The 22,754-nt window shown below is 45.2% G+C and overlaps 1 protein-coding gene across 14 annotated transcripts in view; it reads right to left on the minus strand.

The window, feature by feature from the left end:
- PCMTD1 (protein-L-isoaspartate (D-aspartate) O-methyltransferase domain containing 1) overlaps nucleotides 1-22,754 on the minus strand; it is a 61,141-nt gene that overhangs the window by 27,809 nt on the left and 10,578 nt on the right. Inside the window, exons 1-2 of one of the 14 annotated variants that reach the window (XM_033437673.2) lie at nucleotides 11,499-11,558; nucleotides 6,016-6,445 (exon numbers count right to left, since the gene is read on the minus strand). The exons of 9 other annotated variants lie outside the window; for them this stretch is intronic. In XM_033437673.2, the coding sequence (XP_033293564.1) occupies nucleotides 6,016-6,322 (307 nt within the window). In that variant the 5' untranslated portion in view covers nucleotides 6,323-6,445; nucleotides 11,499-11,558. Of the gene's footprint in view, nucleotides 1-6,015; nucleotides 6,446-8,060; nucleotides 10,873-11,498; nucleotides 11,579-14,851; nucleotides 15,442-16,011; nucleotides 16,079-22,754 lie in introns of those variants that run through there. 4 more of the 14 variants (XM_033437679.2, XM_033437681.2, XM_004275022.4 and 1 more) reach the window with 4 other exon arrangements.

Consider the following 22,754-nt stretch of genomic DNA (forward strand, 5'->3'; position numbering starts at 1 on the left):
CGCAAAGAGCAGCAGGGTCCGGGGGAAGATTCTTTGCACCAAAGGTGAGGGAGGCTGGACGGGCTGAGGCTGCAGGAGCTCCCGCACAGACGACGTGAAGGCAGCTTCCAGGAGCAGCCCTGCGACACAGGTGAGCCTCTGACGCGGGTGCTCAGTCCGGCACCCAGCTCAGCCTAGAGGAGACTGCCAGGGAGAGACACGGCGTGGGCGCCAGCTCCGGAGGGAGTCGCCGGGAGACGGAGATTCACAAGTCATTTCACACAGAGACACAAATTCAGAGAGGGTGAGGAGTGTTCTGGAGTACACAGTCAGCACACGGTGTCTGTGGTCGTTTATGTTCTGTAAAGTCCAGAAAATACTTACGAAGCAAATGCTACACCACGGCTACTAGGGAAATACGCACACATACACATACATACGTACCTCACAGAGATAATAACGTTCGGTCCTAAAAACTCACCCTGGTGGAGTCTATTTTCTCTATTTTGCACAAGAAGCGAGCTTCAGGAGAAAGGGGCCCAGCACCCAAGCTGCTCGCACCGCACTGTGACTCGATCCTCTGGCCGCCGCTCTGAGACGCTGAAACCAGGAGCAGAACCGTCCCTCGACCCAGGCCAGCTGGGGCCACGCCCACAGAGCGGCTCCCACCACCACCACCCCGCCCCCGCCGGCACCCGCACATGTGCGTCAATGACAGATACTGACATCAGGGTTACAGACGCATTTCAGCAAGTCGGCAAATTCGCAAATACGGTTCAACTGGTTTTGGTGCATGGACGATCCAGGCTGGGGAGCGTTAAGCCTGAAGGTAAAAACTCAGGATGCAAAGTGACCCACCTGAGACTTTTCACAGCACCGAGGGAAGTGCCTTTCAACCTCGAAGAAGAGCTTGAAGAAATATAACCAGAAGAAATTACTATGAAAACTTGGTAAAATTTCTACAGCTTGCACTGTTCCCTAAAACTGTATTTTTATTACTATTAGCTGCCCTGTAATAATCAGCAGTAACACCCATAAACACAGAATCATCTAGGGACTTCCACAGGAGCAGCAATGAAGGAGACGGCTGTCAGTAATGACTTCCGCTCCACAACCAGAAGTGAGGGGAAAACCCCAAGAAACACAATAATGGTAGCAACTCAATGCAGGGCATATGGGCAGAAAAAAGATGCACGGGAGCCCAACCAGGGCTAAGAAGTAACGGTGTAAAGGAGCTTAACTGATCTCAGAAAATGGTAGTGGCCTAAACGCAAGGGTTCTTTTCAAAACAGATTTGCTCAGAGCCCAAAATAAAGCCCATACCAAGGACAGTCTTTGTAATTCTTAAAAAGAAAAATAATAATAATAATCTCCTAAAAAAGAAGAAGTAGGGTAGAAATATAGAGGGAAAACTGAGGTTTGGCTTAATGCAGAGAAGAAGAGAAGAGAATCTACCTTAGAGAGAACCCTGGAAACATGCAGAATGGGTTTTGTCTCACCAAAAAAGATGGGGGAGATGAGGCAGAAGACCACTCTGGATCTCCCTCATTCTCAGGCCTGAAGTGAGCCATGGGGGTTTTCTAAAAGGGGTGCTTAAAAAGATATGAAACGATTATTTGAAAATCCTATTTCTGATAAAGGGCTTGTACCTAAAATATATAAAGAACACTTACAACTCAATAATAAGTACACCAACAACTTAATTTAAAAATGGAGAAAAGATCTGAATAGACATTTCACCAAAGAAAATAGAGGAATAACCAAAAAGCACAGGAACAGATACTCCACATCATTAGGCATCAGGGAAGTGCAAGCTAAAACCACAAGATACCACTTTATACCCACTAAGATGGCTATTAAAGAAAAAAAAAAAAAAACCATCAGTGTGGCTATGGAGAAACTAGAACCTCGTGTACTGTTGGTGGGAATATAAAATGGTGCAAGCCACTCCAGAAAACAGTTCGGCAAGTTCTTAGAAAGTTAAACATAAACTCCCCATACAGCCCAGCAATTTCACTCCTAGGAACCCACCCAGGAGAAATGAAACTGGAGGTCTCCACCAAGATCTGTACATGAATGTGCACATCAGCATCATTCAAAATCAGCATTAACTGGTGAAAGGACAAACAAAATGTGGTACACCCACACGACGGAGGATTACTCAGCCACCAGAAGGAATGGACCACTGATACACGCCACAGCACAGATGAACCCTGAAAATGTAACGCTCAAGGACAGAAACCATACCCAAAAGACCACATACTGCATGACTCCACGGACATGAAAGGTACAGAAAAGGCAAATCTACAGAGACAGAAAGTAGCTAAGTGGCTGCCAGGGGCTGGGGCAGGGGACCTTTATGTGTGATGGAAGTGCTCTCAAACTGGATTATGGTCATGCTTGTACAACTCTGCTAACAGACTTAAACTCCCTGACTTGTACAGTTAAAATGGGTGAACTTTATGGCATGTAAATTAGAACTTCATCCAAGTGAGGAAGAGGGCTAAAGTGAGAGAGAAAACATGAATGTCTGAGGTCAAAGGCAATGTCAGTGTAGCTGAATAAGTAAGTACCACTTAATGTCCTGTGGTAGAGAAAGAGCACAGAGACCAAACATGACGGCCACGCACAGCTTGACCAGCCCCCTGGGAGGTGAGGGCATTTAGGTACACTGGCGGTGCTCTTCCCATCAGACACGCAAGCCTGCCCACCGTGTGACCTGTAGGAACTAAGGCTGCAGAGCTGAGGCAGCGGCGTACGCAGTGCTGGGTGATTCTGGCAGTCTCTCCACAGTCACGTCTGCTAACTCAGGACCTAGGCAAGAGACTGAGAAAGTCATTCAGCCCGAGGTTCCAGGTTTTATAAGCAACACCTAAGTTTTATATTATGGGTTACATAAGGGGTGAATCCCTCAGCACAAAGGACCAGAATGGAGACGAAGCGTCCCCACCTGAACCAGAAAGATGATCAGAGTAACGTGCCTGCGTGGTTCTGATATTTAATGACACGAGAGACCTCTTTCCCGCACCCTATTCAATGGGCTTCCCTGGAGAAGACAGCACTGAAAGGAGGGTCAATTAAGGACTAGATTCTGTGTGGAAACCCTTTGCTCCAGGAAGACTCCTAAGGAGAAGAGAGCGGAACAAGAATTTATCTTCAACTGGGAACGAAACAAGTTGTCAGAAGGAGGCATGATTTAGAACCTGGAGCAGTCCATTTCCTCAGTGCGCGGCAAAACTAAATTCCATTTATGAGTAACTGCTCCAAATGTGGTGGAAGACACTTCCTGCAGCCAGGATCACCCTAACCTCTCACTGAACGAGAGCTCTCAGGACTGCAGCCCACCCTCTCCAGGGGAGATCCCTCAAGGGGCCTCGTCAGACGCGCTGCCCTCCCGGTGCGGCCCAGAGCCTCCGGATCACACGGAGCGTGTCCTCGGGCGAGGAGTGCTGCCCACAGGGAGCACGCGCCGCCCGTCTCGGGACTGGAGAGCAGGGCTGAGGGCCAGGGTGCTAGAGCAGTGCAGCTAGACAGCTTCTGCTGCTACAGCCACTGCGAAGCACTGGGCCAAGCCCGACGCACGGCTCTCAGATTATTACAGGCAACACGGAAGCAGCCCCCTGTGGAGCTGGTTCTAAGTGATTTTTACGGATGTATCCCCCTCCTTGACTTTAATTAAATGCTTGAGAAACACAAACCAAAAAAGGGGAGCAGGAGGAAAAAGATTAGCTTCCTCAGAAGCTGGAGAGATCCAAGGTTTATTAACTGTAGTCACAGTCTTACAGACCCCGCTCCCTCTGCCTTTCCTTTTTTAAAATGCCTTTCTCTTTCCATCAAGTGAATTATTCCAGCAAAAGGAGCGGTATTCTATCTTGGTCTTGACTGCAGGACCACACACAGACAAACGCTGGAACACTGTCCAGTCAGCGCGGTCACACATGACTGAAGACTCGCACCTCCTGGAGCCTGCTAACGGGAGGAAGCGGCATCACTGGGGGTCACTCAAGCCAGGGTCTCTTTCCCCACAATGCCCGCGGGTATAGAGGAGAAAGCATTCAAGATATGATGACGTTTGCAGTCGGCCTTCAAATGCATCTGGCCCCAGTCATCTAATTTCTTGGAGACAAGTACTAAGGAATGGAGTTTAGGAGGGTGACCTCACTGCTGGTAAGGCAGCTAGTTAGGACCCCTGCTCTCCCCCCACCAGGCCTTTGGCTAAACCGCCCTCCCTCAGCAGGAGCCAGCTGACCGGCTAGAAGAGTGAAGGGCAGAACAACAGGTGCCTGGACGTGGAGTGAGGCCTGGACTTGAGCCTTAAGCAGCCACAGCTAGTCAAGAAACGCACTGGCTCAAGGAAGGCAGCTCCCGCTTTGGAAAAGCAGCTCTCCCTACTCCCCCTCCGCTAAGCTCCTTTGATTTGGAGACCGTCTCAAACCCTAGAGATTCCTTTTTCAAAGAGGCTCTAATGACACAAGTGCTAGGTTTCTGGGATTCCCAACCTGATGAAAAATTGCTATCTCAGGATCAGCAGAGCACCAAATTTAAATGTAAGCTGCTAAATTTCTTTCTTGGCAGAAATTAATAATGTTACCGTTTTTGACCAGTTATTATGTATCGGGAACTGACTCAGCTGTGGGATGAAAGGGCTTTTTTTTTTTTTTTTTAAAGTGAAATGATTGCAGGTTCCACGACTAGGAGAGCAAGTACGGAGCTAGTCAGTGTTTAGGAAGGGGGAACTTCAGGCCTGAAAATGCCTAAAGTCGTACGATGCGAACACATAATTTACCGTGCAGACTGGGACACTTTGGGAAAGAAAAGGACATCATTAATATTGATGCTAGGATAACCAGGAAAAACCAGGACTGCCTCAGTGCACCAGGACCTCCTAGAGTACAGCCATTTCTCTATTTAAAATCCTTCCATGATCCCCATCACTGTAGAGTAGTCTGTAAACCAGTCTCATCCCTATAACGTGGGCACACACCCAACCACGGCACACAGCACACAGGATGAGAACCGTGCATCTTCCTGTCTCTCCACTCCCGCCAGTCTGCAAACTCAAGGGCAAGAGTCCGTGTTATGGGCCTGACGCTCTACCTTAATGCTTGTCACACAGCAGTTCTCGGTAAATACTAAGCGGCTCAGTGACACTCGTGATTGTTCATCCTCCATCCAACATCACAATGTCTCAGAGCAGACGCTCCTGCGTGCATGCTTTGTCCACCCGCCTCCTCAATCCCCCAGGCTGTCATTTCCTAGCTACGTGACTCTAGGCGAGTTACTGAACCTCTGTGCCTCGGTTTACTCACCGACATACGCAGGAATCATGACAATACATACTTCACAGGGTTACTGGGAGCATTAAATGAGTTACTGTATGTCAAGTGCTTTCAGCAATGCCTAGCCCTCGTAGTAAGCACCCAGTAAGCTTCTTGAAGGCAGAGACATTTGTCCCTTTTGATCACTGCTGCATACTCGCTCCAGAAATAAGGCCTGGCAGAGAGACACTCAACGAGATGGCTGAAACTTAATGACATACACACTTCTCTCCCCGGTCCTGCGCTTTGCCCCACAGTGCCACACCCTCCATACCCCACAGACTCCTGCACCCTAACAAGAGCACAGCACCATCCCCTTCACCATGGGGCACTGACTGATAGCCATCAAACTCTCTATGCCAGCTGTCAGGATGCCAGCTGTCACGACACTTTACCTGAAGTAGATTACATGATACTTCTGAGTTTCCCACCTTCCAACTGTTCAATTCTAAGTACAGACAATGGCTGGGGGTTCAAAAACAGTTCCAAGAACTTTTTAAGTCTAGGACTGAACGCAAAGCTAACTATCAGGGTCAGGGCTGAAAATAAGGCAAGATTACTACTATGACCTTGTGTTTCCACACTTAAGGAAGGTAACTACTTTTAGAATATACATTCAAACATACATTGTACACAAAGTTACAAACCCTATAAATCATAAACAGTAATACAAACTCAGCTTACTTTTTAAAATAGAATTTTACAAAAATTAAATTACCTAAAATTAAGCCCACCATTGTACTTAAATATCCGGTTCCACTTCCCAGGTTAAGAAAAGACAATCCTGGTTGAAGTTTCAACGCTTCCATAACTTCTGAATAAATGCAAGGTGCTGACAAGTGTATGTTGCCATGCTTCCAGGCTAAGTCTTTGTAAGCATTGTCTCGGTAGCCTTCCAAATAGTAATCTCCGCGATCAATCGCTCTGAAGGCTTGCTCCACTCTTTCAGTGCGGATATACTGAGCTTCTTTTAAGTTATCAATTAAGTCATCATTATCTTCCCCAGCACTCACAGCTCCTCCCATGATAGTATTCAAATCAAACCATAAATTTTAAAATGTAATAAAATTAGCAGAAATGGCTTCCAATAATGTAGTGTGGTTTGTTTTCCTTTAATATTGCACTTGATTTCCAAAAATAAATTAATCCTGAAAGGGAAGAATAAAAATAAACAGGTTTAAATGAATGCTCAAAAGGAAAGTAATTCCAGCTTATTAAATATATAATAGTCATTATAACTAACTACCATTTCTCAAGGACATATTCTGTTCCAGGCACAGAGTTAAGCTCTTTAAATATATTGTTTTATTTATTCTTATAACCACCACAAAAGGCAGCTTAAGTTTGATCTCCTCTGTACAGACAGGAAACCTGGGACACAGAACTAAGTTAAATCACCTCATACTGTGAGGTCCAGTATGGCAGCCACAGTCACACATGGCTACCCAGACCTAAATTAATTAAAATTAAATACAATTAAAAATTCAGTCACACTGGCCACACTCCAAGTGCTGAAGAGCCCCACGTGGCCAGTGGCTGCCATGGTGGACAGGCTGCTCTGGAAGGGGGCGCGGCTGGGGCATGGCCCCCGGCCTTCCCGACTCCAGAGACCATGCCCCTCCATCACTGAGCCACGTGGCCTTCTTCAGAGTGTGGAAAGCCTAGGTAAATAAACATGAGTTACTGGATTTAAAGTTCCTAAACTTAAACATCCACTATCAATTCCTAAATGCACCACATAAATTCAAAAGGTTAACATAAAGAAGAATAGATTACCTAAACACAGAATACAAAATGGAACATGTTTAAAATGTGTGTATAGAAATACATATATATACATATATGTAAATATACATATTAAGATTGTTGTGTTTGGTAAACCCTGTCATGATAAATGAGACCACAAATTTTGTTAACAACTTTAATAGGTTAAGCCTTAGAACATACGTTATACACACGTAGGTACAATGAACTTCTAACAAGTCAAACTCAGCATCTTTGAACGGAAACATAAGTGCAACTTGATAAGAATTTCAATAGTACTATTCAATACACAATTTAAGCTTTATTCAATGCACTAATAAGCAAATTCATGTATCAATTAATTTCTGAATTGATAAATCAGGCGAGAGGGAAAGCGAGAAACAAAAACACCCATATGGCCAAAAACCAGAGTTCTGACAGCCCACTCGGTCCGCTCCTGACTGGCGAGAAGGCGAGCAGCCGGACCGCAGCCGGACCGCAGCCGGACAGAGCGGCCGCGCCCCTAGGGCCTGCCCCACTGCCGGGGCCCCTCTTGTCTCTCCTCCTCTCCAAGCAGGGGAAACTCGCGCCGCGCTCCTATCTAGCGCGCTCAAGCTCATGCACACAAACGGCTGGCTCCGACGTCCCCACCCGCTCTCCTTGGAAAGGGCCAGGGCCCGCGGCGCCATCCTCCCCGCGAGCTGAGCGCCCTGCAGCCGCCACGCAACGAAGGCGGACGGGGACAGACCCTTTCCAGCTCAAGCACCGCGCGCCGCGCGGGGTGCAATTCCAGCACTTAAAGGTGGTGGGATTTGGGGCCGCGCCGTGAGGCTTGCGGGATCTTCGAGGCCTACCGCTGGCCCGCCAGGGAATTCCCCATTTAGAGGTGTTTTGACAGCATGGCCTCTAAGCACAGGTTATAGCTTTCTCACCGGGTCCTCAAAGTCTTCCCGAGACGACAGAAAAGCTGGCGACGCTGGGCAGCGGCGGCTGCCGTCAGCCCCCACCCCCCGGGCAGCACTTGCTGAGGATCTGACGAGAGCGACTCTGACTACACAGAGACATTTTACAGACGGCTCTACCGAAACGCCGTAATCTACTAGCTTGAAAAATTCCCTTCTGCTCTGTTTTATGGCTGAAGAGTGACCTGACCCTTCTCGGGTCCTTCTTAACTCTAACCCAAAATCATCACAGCAAAACGCACGCGTGGACCGCACCACACGGGAGCTCACACTCTCAGTGAGAAAGGCAAGGGGAAGACCCAAGCGACCAGGGACTGCCGCCATTTGCCGCCATCTGTGTACTGCCTTACCAACGCCACCGTAAGCCTGGTAAGAAGGCCCTGGCACGCCCACTGTCAAGTGAGAAACCGTCCGTAAAGGATGGGGAGCTACAGCTCACGTGACAGACGCTGCTGAAGGTGCCCACGGAGCCCACAGGGAACTGGCTCCGGGGATCAAGGAAGCTCTCCTAAGGGCATGGACTGTGCAACACAGTAATGGGAGTCAGGGAATTTACAGGCTGAGGAAACAGCTCAGCCTAAGTCAAGAGAGCAGAGAAATTACACGGAGCTGGGTAGACTTCAGCCTGCAGGCCAGTGATTTCTTTGGGGGGGACCCTTTTGAGAGTCTGATCACAAACTCCCCTCTATTAAAAAATGAACAAATTAGAAGTGTTGCATACAATTTTAGAAGGCTCCTGAGTTCCTGGAGACCCAGGAGTCCACTCTACTTTAGGAACATCTACTATAGGCAGCAGAGTCAGTCAGGTATTAACAAGGGAAATTACTTTTCCATTTTAGAAAGTGCAGTGCATCTGTGTTTCAGATCTACTGCAACAGACCAGGCACTCAGAAGGCTGGAAAAAACATCACCTTTGTCAACAGGGTGTAGCGCCCAACTGCAAAATCAGATTTCCCAGACTCCTTTCTCTCTGGTCTGGTAGGAAAGAAACCGATCTGAACAGAAAGCTGAAAGGCTGTGCAGGAGGGAGGAAGTCAGGAAGGGCTTCCTGGAGTAGGAGGTACAACCTGCTGCAGTGCATGTTTCTTCAACACAAATGAGCTCACACGTTCAGCATACACGGTAATGACGTGGAGATAATGAAGGTGTGGTGGTTTACAATACATGTTCGTGTTCTGAAGTGACAGGAAGGCACAAGCTTCCACACACTAAAGGCATACCGTGGCAGCTCATAAAGACTTCAAGCAAAAAGCTTAGAATAGAGTACCTTCCTATGTAAGACAATTAGATGATGGGACAGTGTCTTCAAGTGATCTGGGGGACTGTGGATGCAGATGTAAAAATGCTAAGACGTTTTCCCTGAATTAAAACAACAGACTAATGAAGGCTATACCCAGGTTCATATTTTTTAATTTTAATAAAAATGACATCTATATGCAAATAAAATGATAACCCATAAGCAAATGGTCTTCCAGGGCCTGAATGTCAAAGGAGGACGATGAACCCCAGGGTTTAAGGCTGTGAAGGACTGACTGGCTGTGATGCCAGCTGCAAACCCCAGCAGAGGTTTAGCTGTCCCAGAAATTTTCTTAGGATTGGTATTGTTTCTGCTGGTAAGCTGGCTGCACAGGCTTTGAGTGGCATGCCCCAACGCTATTTTTCCCACAAGCCCTGCTGTTTTGCAAAACATTAGGTGTTTTCAGATGTTATAGTAGAAAAACCCAGTACTTGACCTCTCAGACCCTTGAAAAGATCCTAGGAGACCTCAAGGACCCCAGAGCACATGTGGCAAGCAGCTGGCATAAACAATTACAAACTCAGATGCACAGGGCACAGCAGTTGCACAAGGTGTTAGGGGGCACCCAGCCCAGACACAGTGGGGGCAGGGGAGGGGATGGAAGGACCACACGAGTTGCCTAAAGAAGGCCTGAGAAGCAGAGACAGCAGAAAGCAGGAAAGGCATTTCGGGATGTAGAAGGGACAGGGGCAACACACCCGCTCAAACACTGCAAACAGCACCGCAGAGGTGAGCCCGGGGACAGAAAGCAGTGCTCCCAAGGCCAGAAGGACCAAGGGGCCTGGCAAACTCGCAGGCCACAGCACATGGAGCCTGGACCTCCTCCTGCAGACGGGGCAAGCCAGGGAAGGATTTCAGACAATGAGAAGCGCACTGAATGACTCAAACAGGATGTTAAGGGAAAACCAAAACCATAAAAGAAAGGGACTGTTAGAATTGGAATACATTATTTGGTCTGTGGAAGGCAATATTTACACAGTCATAACAGAAAACATGATTGCTGATTTAACTTGAATAGTCATTTAACCACACTGGGAGGATGAGAGGGAGGTAAAGGGGGTATGGGAGTTAACCCTTCATCTGTAGCAGGACGTAAAAGCTACCTTTTTAAGTTCCCTCTGGAGTGTGAGCCTCCTGGGGGGGACAGGTGAAGCCAGGAACTGCTATGCTTTGTCTGCAAGGCTCGTAGTATCACTTAACTTTCTAAACTGCGTATCTGCATTATTTGAACAAAACTGACAAGGTAAAAATGAAGACAGCTATATATATTTATTTAGACCAGAAGAAGTACAATAAAGACGCATGGAGAATAGTTTCCTAAGGAATAAAAATACATTTAACAAATAAAATAAGTCTACAGCAGAAAAACCACGGAACAAAAAAGAGATCATAATATAAATAATAATTTACACTACAGAGCTTCAAAGATGTCATTTTATCATATACATTGTTCTGAAAAACTGAGTGAAAAATGAATCACATAGTACATATAAATTGTATGTATGATTATAAATTACATTTTATAATATTCACTGATTTGATTATAAAAGTAGTATATGCATTTGCAGAAAACCTGAAAACCAAGTAAAATAAAAATTATTGATAAGCCTAACCTTTGAAGAGTCACTGTTATTATTTACTTTCTAAGCATCAATATTCTTATTTTTTTAACATAATGTTGGTATTATACTGTATATATTATTTCAGACATTCACTTAATATGTCTTAAGCATTTATTCATGCCATCAAAAATTCTTCCAAAATCCAGGGGCGTGATATTCCATCAGACAGATGCACCAAGTAACCAATCCCCTGACTACGGGACCGTGAGATTTACACTGATTATAATCAATGTACATATGACATGAGTTCGCAAGTTAAATCTGTAGTGAATATTTTGATAATTCAACAATCATCTCCTACCTTGAAATTCAGTTCATTTTTTATGAGTAAGGCAAACAATAATAATCTCCTAACTTGAAATACAGTTCATTTTTTATGAGTAAAGCAAACAGTATTTAAAAAGCCATTACAGCATTAGGTCATGGAATGTGTTTGCCAGTTGTTAATTCTGAGATAATTCCATCTCGATCATGGAAAAGTGCCAAACACAAGTCAAGAGACCAAGGTCTAGCCTTGATCCCATTGATAACTTTGCTGTATGGCTCTGGGCAACCCTCCAGAACACCACTTCCTCACCTGTGAAATGAAGAGGCTAATTCTGATTCCTAAGGTAGCCCAGGGCTCTGATTTCTCTGCTATTTTGGCATCAGTTAAACCTGCATTGAATACAACTGAGTTTTAGTTATCTAGAAATGAGCGTCTGTGCCTCAGCATTTCTGTTACTTCAATCACAATTTTTTCTGCCCCACTCCTGCCATTTTCTCTAACATAGAAGAAAAAAAAATTTAGGGGTGTTCAAGTCCTGCATTAAACAATAAAAGCAAAATAAGGATTCTAAGAAAAAGAAGAAAGGGTAAAGGTAGAACAGGACAAAGTGTCAGAATAAAGGACTGAACAGCTTAAGCAGTTATGTCCCAGAAGGAACCTGCGGCACTTACTCCTCAGAACAGTTTTCACTCCTGAGGGTGGAGGAGCAAAGGGCACATTCACATAAGCTCACCTGACATGATTTCCAAGTGCTCCAAAAGCTGCTTGCCCTATGCTTCCAAAATTAGGTCTGTGACTTTATGTACCTGGCAGCGGGAAAGAACTACTGGCAGCTCCATTCAACATCATGGTGTCTTTCAGGCAGCTCAGGGATGTTTTATGGGAGGTTAAAGCCAAGTCAAAGGAGGCAGGAAGCAAGCCGGTGGCAGACAGACGCCACGGGGCGGGAAGAGAACAGGCGGAAGACTGACCCCTCCCCTGCCTTCCTGGCACCGGTGGCCAGCAGTCACTCCTTGTGCTCCTGTCCCCGCAGAGGTGGGGACGCAGCCCACCCAGCTTTGGGGGAAGGAGACTGGTGACCCAAACAAAGGAGAACACACTACTGCAGGGCACGAACATAGGCTCTTTCTTCCTCAAGCCTTCAAGGATCTTGCCATGGGAGTCACGGACCAAGGCCGCTCTGAGTACAGAGAGAACCGCACGGGAACCTTTCTCAATGATGACAGACAAACACGAGGAAACAGAGACTTATGAAAGGAAGAAAAAGAAAAAATAGGGTGAGCCAAGGTTCGCTACTCCATGCCAAAAGCTGCTGAGAACATCTAATTAACTCCACGTCCAAGGACAATGCAAAGCTTGCCCTTGTTTTACCACTAATAACACACACATGCAATTCCCCATGTACCTCCACCTACCTGGCACTGGAGTCTGTTTCTTCAGCATCCCTACGAAGAAGCACTAACCTCATCTTACTGACGAGAACAACGTTCAAAGACCACGAGGCAAGCTCACAGCTGGCAGGGGTGAGCCACAACGCAAATCCGGTCTGTCAAGCCGTGGACCCTCCTGAAACACAACAGCTGACCCAGAGGCTCCTGACCTCTCACTCCGAAGAAACTTTCATTCTCTTAGCTGAAAAGATGTTCACTTCAGATCTCCTTCCCTCTCCTCAACCTCTCATTTCCTTTTTTTCCTCCCTTTTGTACTCTTGGTTCCAAAGAAAGAATGGATTAGAACAGCGGTCCCCAACCTTTTGGGCACCAGGGACCAGTTTCGTGGAAGACAATTTTTCCACGGACGGGGGCGGGGGCGCGAGCGGTGGGCAGCGGCAGACGAAGCCTGGCTGGGTTACCCGCCTCTCACCTCCTGCGGTGCGGCCCGCCTCCTAACGGGTCCGCAGCCCGGGGGTTGGGGACCCCTGGATTCGAGGGAAATTAAGCATCTCATGTCATTTAATGACTGTACAGCCTCGGGCAAACTGTTTAACCTGTGATCTTCAGTTTCCCTATCTATAAAATGGGAAAAATAATAATCACATCATCAATTTGTGAAGAGTAAAGAGTACGCTACATAGAAAGCTCCTAGTAATACACAAATCCAGTAAATACTTCATTTTCTTTCACTTCTATGACACAATGCACATTGCAAACTTTCATTCTTCAATCCAGAAGACCAAAGAGGGAACACAAGGAAGCACCAGTTCCGGAATCTGGCGCCGTTATCACCTAGCGAGCAGCCTCCGTGAGACACGATTCTAGAGGGAGAGTGTGAACCCTGAAGCTGGAGCACCAGGAAGAAAGGCAAACTGATAAGCCACTGTTCAAGCATCCACACTAGATACTCTGACATTCAGCAAGTGCTAAGACGCCTATATTCACAGGTGCGGACTTCTCAGTTACCTTCTCAGCCCCACGACTCCAGAGCTGCCCCTGCTGCCTTTCCCCACAGTGCCCCTCATTCTTCTAATTCTCCCCTCCTCCCCACCTGGGACAGTGGACAACGGCATGAACTCACATATGGACAGAGAAGCAGTAGGTGGTGGCTCGCTGAAGAGTTCAAGGTACAGGACATGAGGGGATAAAGAAATACACATTTTTTTAAAAGAAGAGATATGAAGCAGCTCAATCTGAAATTTTTTTATTTTGAAAATTACAGAACTTCATATAGCTCCAGAAGTCTCTCCTCTCCTCTTACTCAAAGATCTGAATCTACGGCCTTGTCAAACCTCTACCACTGCCACGCAAGCCCGTGGTCACTGAGCACAGCCCTAATCGTAGACCACAAACACCCTCGCTATACACACGTGTCTGTGACCTAACAAAACCAATCCTCGGGGAATAACCTCATCACGTTTGAGGATATTTACTTGCCATCTTTCCATTTTTCAAGAAGTATTAAGAAGTGCTATACTACAATCCTCATAGGAGCCACAGCCTGCAAGTTGTCTGCCTCCTCTAACTCGGGAAAAGTCTGAACCAGAATACTGAAATGGCAGCTGTGCTGTCCGCTTTCAGTCTGTTAAGTGACAATGTTCTTAGGACGTAATGAGATTGATGGGGAAGCATGAGAGAAAAGCATACGTATTTTCAGCTCCTCTTGGGTCACGCTTTCAAAGTGGGGCTTATTTGAAAGATTATGAATTCACACAGGACAATATTCAAATAAAAATAAAAGAATACTCCGAAGCAAAACTACATGGTTTGGAAACTACTCATCAGTTCAGATGATTTGTATCTGTTCCCTTCCACTAATCTGTTCCAACATTTCGTTATAAAATAAACCCGAAGATGAGCTCACGCCAAAGATGTTCTTGCTATATATTAACGCACTGTGTAGTGCAAAGACTGGCCTTGTCACACAGTCATTACATCAAATTATTTTGATGGCACCTTTAAAAACTTTCAAAAAGTCTAAGTAAGCGCTTGACTAAGCAAAGATAAAGAATGTAAGTAGGTTAACTATCGTTTTCCAGTATTATAAAATGGCATCTTTTTTTTAACATCTTTATTGGAGTATAATTGCTCTACAATGGTGTGTTAGTTGCTGCTGTATAACAAAGTGAATCAGCTATACGTATACATATATCCCCATATCCCCTCCCTCTTGCGTCTCCCTCCCTCCCTCCCTATCCCACGCCCTAGGTGGTCACCAAGCACCAGCTGATCTCCCTGTGCTATGCGGCTGCTTCCCACTAGCTACCTATTTTACGTTTGGTAGTGTATATATGTCCATGCCACTCTCTCACTTTGTCACAGCTTACCCTTCCCCCTCCCCATATCCTCAAGTCCGTTCTCTAGTAGGTCTGTGTCTTTATTCCCGTCTTGCCCCTAGGTTCTTCATGACCTTTTTTTTTTCTTCTTCTTCCTTAGATTCCATATGTATGTGTTAGCATACAGTACTTGTTTTTCTATTTCTGACTTACTTCACTCTGTATGACAGACTCTAGGTCCATCCACCTCACTACAAATAACTCAATTTCGTTTCTTTTTATGGCTGAGTAATATTCCATTGTATATATGTGCCACATCTTCTTTATCCATTCATCTGTCGATGGACACTTAGGTTGCTTCCATGTCCTGGCTATTGTAAATAGAGCTGCAATGAACATCGTGGTACATGACTCTTTGAATTATGGTTTTCTCAGGGTATATGCCCAGGAGTGGAATTGCTAGGTCGTATGGTAGTTCTATAAAATGGCATCTTTCTGAAGTCCATGACGGTCACTTTATCTATAGACAGACACTAGTAAAAGCTGCATAAAACAAAAACACCTTGTTATATTTCAGTACCAACTCACATAATATCATAATTACCTTAGGGTATTTCAGAACAGGTGGTATTACCTGCACCATATGAATGAAGAAAACCAACTAAGAAAGAGTAAATTGTTCTAGATTTCCTAAATACAGAGATATTTCAGCCTTATTCATAGATCTTATGTCATGCACTACTACTAATATTCACATTATCAGAAATACAATGACTAGAAATGCAGGTCTGAGACCCTTGAGAAATGCAAACACACACACACACCACATTGATACTATAGCTTCATTTCATTTATGGGGACAAATAGTTCTATCCTTATTTTTACTCACAACCCAGAGAAAGTTTAAGAAGTTCTGAGAAATGAACTGTCGTCCTAAGACAATCATAACAATGCTACATGGGCTCTGGATTGAGTGCTAAGAGCTTCACCTTAAGTTCAAATGATTCATTTGTCATCCGTGGTTCCTTTAGTTAATAAATCTCATTTTCAGAAAACTGTCCAAACTAAGCAATCAAAATGCTTGCAAAAGCTTTTACAACTATAGCTCAGTACCTCTCTCCAGCCTGCACTGCACACTTCTTCACCACGAATCCGGCAAGATGAGCACGACACAGGCACACTGAGGAAAGGATGTCAAAGGATGGCTTCAGTGCACACAGACAGTCTCTGCTCAAGGAAATCAGTCTCTTAAATAGTTAGCATATTTTCAGAAAAAATGTTTAAAATTTACTTTTAACTTGGCTAAAATGAATTTACACAAGTAAAGATCTCTAGTAATGTAAGAAACCGTTTCATTTTAAAATGAAATTAGACCGGTCTTCAAACTATAAACAGTAGTCAAAATGGGTGAGTAAAATCATGTTTATTAATAGCGTATTTAACACTACACGTTCCCTCAACAAAAAGTTACTCAAAGCAAATAGTATTACCTTACATTTGGATATTTTAATTTTTAAGTGTTTTGCACAAAAAGACTTTACTTGATGATTTCCTCATTTAATAAACAAAAACTGATAACCTAGTCTCGGGAACTCTGATAGGCACGGAGGTTACGTGCTGAGTCACAGCCCTCCGCAACGTGAGATTCTGGTCAGAATTCGACAGGAGCCACATCAACAGGAATGTAACTTAATTTCGCTTTACTCTTGGCTACCCTTACAAGGACCATTTGTAGAATGAGTACTAGCATATCAAATCATAACTTCACATCAAGTTGTATGTTCATTATGAATCATATTCTAACAGAAAGTGCTCTTTTAAAATAAAAATTATACTTAAATAAAAGCTCATAGGATACTGTGTGGGTTCTGTGTCGGAACCCTAATTGTACAGCTTCCCAGCTATGCGGCCTCAGGACACATAATCCATCTCTCTAGGCCTCAGCTACTACATGGTAAACCCAATATTAATAATAATAACTACCTCAGGATTAGTGAGAAATATATGGGATAATCTACGTAAACTGCCTGTGACATTCCATAACACACACCATGTGCTCAACAGCTGTTTTTATGATTTAATACAGACCTACTTAGTCCTCTCACAAAAGAACATGTTTCCATTTCAAGAAACATTCACCATATGTATAGAAATCTAGCAATAAAATATAATAAAGACACATAAAATACTGTGGATGTTAGGTGCCAATTGTCAATGAGATCTCAAAAACCCTATGGTGTTTCTGAGGGAAACCAAAGCATGGAAAGATCGGGGCAAGACTGCGAGGATATATCTCGTGAGCTGGATGGAACTGGAGGAATCAATGTGAACTCATGATACGCGTTTAAAATATATACATATAAAATATATATGTGTGTGTGTACACATATACATGTATGTATACACACACACATATAAAAATAAGAAGCTAGAGAAAACACATATACATACATAGTCTTCCGTGTTTAAGAAGGCCTAGAAGATTGACAGCGACTGCTTTTCACTCTTGTTGGAAAAGGTGCGGAAGACGTTGTGCATTTCTACCTCCCACTCCACTCTCCTATCTGTGCACACTGATCTCCCCATCCGCACACTGAGGACCCTGAGGTGTCCACTCCCCCAGTGTCAGTGGGGACCCTGGCACCTCAGCTGCAGGTTCTCTGCCACCAGCTCTCACCATCATCCTGGGCACCTTCAACAAGCACCATAACTCCAACAACAGCAACTGTCTCATGTCTGAGGACCTGCCCACCCACTGCCCCCTGGGAGTCCTTATTTCATTCTCCAGGCACATCTTGCATCTAATTTGCTGATCCTTCTACCACTACACTTAACCTTCAGTGTCCCCAGTCCTTGAGCTAACTTTTTCTATAAAAGGTCAGAGAGCAAGTATTTTAGGATTTTCAAGCCATAGTTTCCATCACAACTTCTGAACTGTGTGCTTCCAGAGCAAAGGCAGCTACAAACAACTTATAAATCAAATAGTGTGGCTATGTCCCAGAAATTTTATTTATGGACCCCTGAAACCTGAATTACATAGAATTTTCACATCATGAAACAGTACTCTTAGTATTTTTCCAACCATCTGAAAATGTAAACACCCTTCTTAGTTTGCAGGCTACACAAAAAACAGACAGCGGGCCCAGTTTAACCCACGGGCCACAATTTGCTAACACCCGCCAGCACCACTTTCTTCCCAGACTGAACAGGTCCCACGAACAAGTCTTCACCCCCTTACTCTGCCCCTCCTCCTGTCCCTCTCAGCCCCTCGCCCAGGCTTTCCATCTCACTCCTCCTGCGGGCTCCTGACCTTGGACAGCCCAGCCATGTCTCGGCGGGCTCCCACAGAGCAAGAGGGTTCCCGGCACCTGGCTCCCTCAGAGGCTGCCCTAGCCACTTTGCGGAAGGCAGCCTCTGGTGAAACACCTCTCTAGCATTTTTGCCTCATACCCCAGAGAGCAGATTTCTAGAAAATTCCATCAAGGAGGCATCAGAGCAACTTCTCTGCCATCCAATGAGCCAGACACGCTCCCAACAAGGCCTGGATCTCGGCGCCAGGCGGGCCTCTTCCTGGAGCGCTCAATCCCAGCCCCAGGAGTAGTGGCTGCTCCTCATACCGTTTCCATATTCTTTAGGGCTCTCTTTACTTACTAGCCAATCCCATTACAGCTAACAATTCTTCACATTAAACTTTCCCTGTTCAAAGTACCGTGTGGTTTTCCTTTCCTGTACGAACTAGACTCATACAAACCTGAAAACCAGAAAGACTACATTCAGGTCCATCAGAGAACGAAAGACAGTTAGGCAGTAAAATGAACTGAGGATACACGAGACCCTGATACTATGCCAGCCAAAACACCCACAGTCCCATGGATCTGACGTGAGTTGCTATATCCTGCAACGACCACCCCTTTTTTTAAAACTTCTAAGTATGTGATTGTGTTTTATCTTAGTTTCTTGGCAAAATGTTAAACACTTGTCACCAGCTTTTCTGTGCTATGAGAGCTGTCCACCGTGATCACAAAGGGAAGTTAGACGGCCAACAGCAACTAGGAGTCTGAGGGCAGCAGGCGCCAATTCTGCCGTCTTAAAGCTCTTGCTCAGGGGGACTTTCCTGGGGGAGCCATGGCTAAGAATCCGCCTGCCAATGCAGGGGACACGGGTTCGAGCCCTGGTCCAGGAAGATCCCACAGGCCGCAGAGCAACAAAGCCCATGCACCACAACTACTGGGCCTGCGCTCTAGAGCCCACGAGCCGCAACTACTGAAGCCCGCACGCTTAGAGCCCGTGCTCCACAACAAGAGAAGCCCCTGCTCGCCGCAACTAGAGAAAGCCCAGGCGCAGCAACGAAGACCCAACACAGCCAAAACTTATTTAATTAAAGTTCCTTCTCAGGAGATCCATCACTGGGTCACACTCTTAGACAGAAGGATGCCTGGCAGCCTCAGCTACTGGGAGTCAGCTTAAACATGAGCTTGTTAACTGAAACACAACATCTTTCTGGTTCCCTTGTTTCCCCTGTATAGACTTCAATAATTATTAGCACACCTGGAAAAGGACAAAATAAAACCAATGAAAAACTCATTAAATTTCATGTAGACATGGTAGGCAGGCTAAAAATAGAGACCCACAAAGGAATGAAGGAACAGGGAAACAGCAAAGCCAAATTCTTGAAACAAATGCCTGAGATAAGCAATAGTAAAGGTTACTCTTTCTAGCCAGTGGCATTTCAAATCGAAAGAAGACAAGACCATCAAAAAACATTTATTGGAAAATGCAGTCCCAGAGTTGTAGGAACACAGAGGGAAAACTAAATATACAAACAGGCCCTAAAGAATTCAATGGATTTGTTGTATTACTCATTTTGCAGAAAATAATTTTGGAAGAAAGTAACAGTAAAAAATGGTAAATAAGCCATATAAACGTTGCAGCTATGCCCTAAAAATGTGATACACTGAACACCAGAGAAGAGCAGGACTAGCCAGAAAGACATCCTTATGCTTCTACAGAGCATTTGGTTTTATTTTAATGTGTGTTGTGTGGGGAGGTATACGTGTTCTGGAAGAACAAAAATATTTTCGGGCTTCCCTGGTGGCGCAGTGGTTGAGAGTCCGCCTGCCGATGCAGGGGACACGGGTTCGTGCCCCGGTCCCAGAAGATCCCACATGCCGCGGAGGGGCTGGGCCCATGAGCCATGGCCACTGAGCCTGCGCGTCCGGAGCCTGCTCCACAACAGGAGAGGCCACAGCAGTGAGAGGCCCACGTACCGCAAAAAAAAAAAAAAAAAAAAATTTCGAAAATAATAATCTCTAATAATTTACCTTATCCAACTACCTTACTGTCATTTTTCCATTTTTTACAGCAGGGGAGCCTAGGGTAGAAATATACTTATGTCTATTTACAGTGAATGCAGAGGGATAGTCTTTCTTTCCTACTGAGAACAAAGAGTATATACAACTTCTTCAAATATAAGACTCCTTCCCCCAAACTGGAAGGATTCCATGTAGCAAATTCACAGGGACCCCAGCTTCTATCTGCCAGAAAAGTGACTTAAATAGCTGTGAATTTTGTCCATGCCTTCCTCCAACATACTGCCTCAGGCTTTTGAGGGCAGGTATGTATTACTCCTTTCTCTTGCTCTGCTGATTCAAAGTCACCCTCCTCTTCAGTACAAATTTTCCAGTGCATTTAATAAATTACTAGATTAATTTCACAGGGCCAGGGGTCCCCACCATCACTTCAAACACAATACACCCAAAGCCTTCTACACAGCCCTCACCTGCAGGGCAGCTACTCGCTTCAATTACTCCCACGGCTCTCAGTGAAAATTCCATTCTATCACCATCCTTATCAATTTTAGCTAGATTACTACAACTAACTTCAAGACGGTCTTCATACTTGTGGTTCTCCCAACTTCAACAGCATCTGTACACCATTTTGACTCACCTACCCAATACACCACTTTTGTCATTAAAAACAGAACGAAGCTCCAAAAACTCAGAGGTATCTCCAGGATGCTACAAAAATGAGAGAAAATCCCACCTGGCAGGACTCAAGACCACCCCCATTTAAAAACAGCAGTAGGACTTCCCTGGTGGCACAGTGGCTAAGAATCCGCCTGCCAATGCAGTGGACACGGGTTCGAGCCCTGGTCCGGGAAGGTCCCACATGCCGTGGAGCAAATAAGACCCATGCGTCACAACTACTGAGCCTGCACTCTAGAGCCCACGAGCCACAACTACTGAGCCCACGTGCCACAACTACTGAGCCTGCACTCCAGAGCCCACGAGCCACAACTACTGAGCCTGTGTGCCACAACTACTGAAGCCCGCACGCCTAGAGCCCGCGCACCGCGACAAAGAGTAGCCCCCGCTCTCTGCAACTGGAGAAAGCCCCAGCGCAGCAACGAAGCCAAAAATAAATAAATAAATAAAAATGACACTAATATAAACGCTCTAAATCAAGCCTTTAAAAAAATTTTTTTAATAAAAATAAACACAGCAGTACTAGTTTTTTATCAGCTTTGTAATGTCATCTAAATATTTTGTTGGGGGAAGGGGTTGCTTAGCAATCACTTCACTAAGGAATCAAATGATCACAATGTGTTATTATTACCTGTATACATTTTCTATCACTGCCTTAACAAATTACCACAAATGAAACTGCCTAAAACCACACAGGTTCATTATATTACAGTCCCGGAGATCAGAGTCTAACACAGGTCTCACTGGGCTAAGATCAGGGTGCAGGCAGGGCTGCATTCCTTTCTGGAGGCTCTAAGGGGGGTTACTCTTGCATTTTCAAAAGTCTAGAGTCCGTCTGCTTTCTTTGGCTTATGACCCTTTTCTCCATCTTCAAAGCCAGCCACGTCAGGCTGAGTCCTCACTCTGCCTCTTTCTTCCACTTCTAAGGAAACCTGTGATCACACTGGGCCCATCACAGTAATACAGGACACTCTCCCTATCAAAGTCAGCTAATTAGCAACCTTAATTCCCCTGAGCCATACAGGCTAACACACTGACAGGGTCCAGGAATTAAAGCATGAACACCCTGGGGAAGAGGGCATTATCTGTCTATCACACTGCCCAAAGTCTACAACCAAATGCTGCTCCACAGGGAATTAAATCTGTACACTTGGGGCCTGAATCCATTCTACTCACCAAGACACAGGAAACAAAATAAGAGATCACAAGGATAACCGGCGGCAAGAGAGCTCGTGGTCCTGACGGAACACGAAAGTCATTTTCTCTTACAGACAAGGCACGGCCACACCAAGACAACCCAAAGTCCCCTGAAACAACAATGACTATACTGCAGACAACTATACAAGGACTTTAAAGATGACCCTGAAAATCAATTTGAAGCACTAACTGGAAACACTGCAACAAATAAAACCATCAATTTTTTTATTTGGTTATTCTTAAGGCATGTAATCATTTTTTCTTATAAATGAAAACGTATGCCCAGTCCTATAACCCTGGAGCAGTATCACAAAAAAACTCGAGCATCCCTAATATGCTACACCACTGGGCGAAGCTGTGCCTAAGCTCAAAACCACTTAGGGCTCAACCCTGCTCAATTCCTGCCCTTACTTTTAGGACAGTGGGAAGCCACTGCACAGATTCATTCTGAGGGCTGACAAAAATTCAGTTCAGCGTGAGTTAAGACCCTGTACGTGAGAGCTGGCACCTTTTCTCAGCTGTTGGTACTTGCCAGGATTTTTGCAGCAGATTCAAAATTGCTCAAACTTTAATGCAGTATCATTCCAGGTTGGCCTCAAGAGGGAGCACCCTTTTAAAAACAGACTGCCCTACAGGTGGTGCTTTGCGTGTTATCACTAAAAACGAACGGGAGAC

Source organism: Orcinus orca, chromosome 17 (assembly GCF_937001465.1).
Source record: "Orcinus orca chromosome 17, mOrcOrc1.1, whole genome shotgun sequence".
Classification (NCBI taxonomy): Eukaryota; Metazoa; Chordata; class Mammalia; order Artiodactyla; family Delphinidae; genus Orcinus; species Orcinus orca.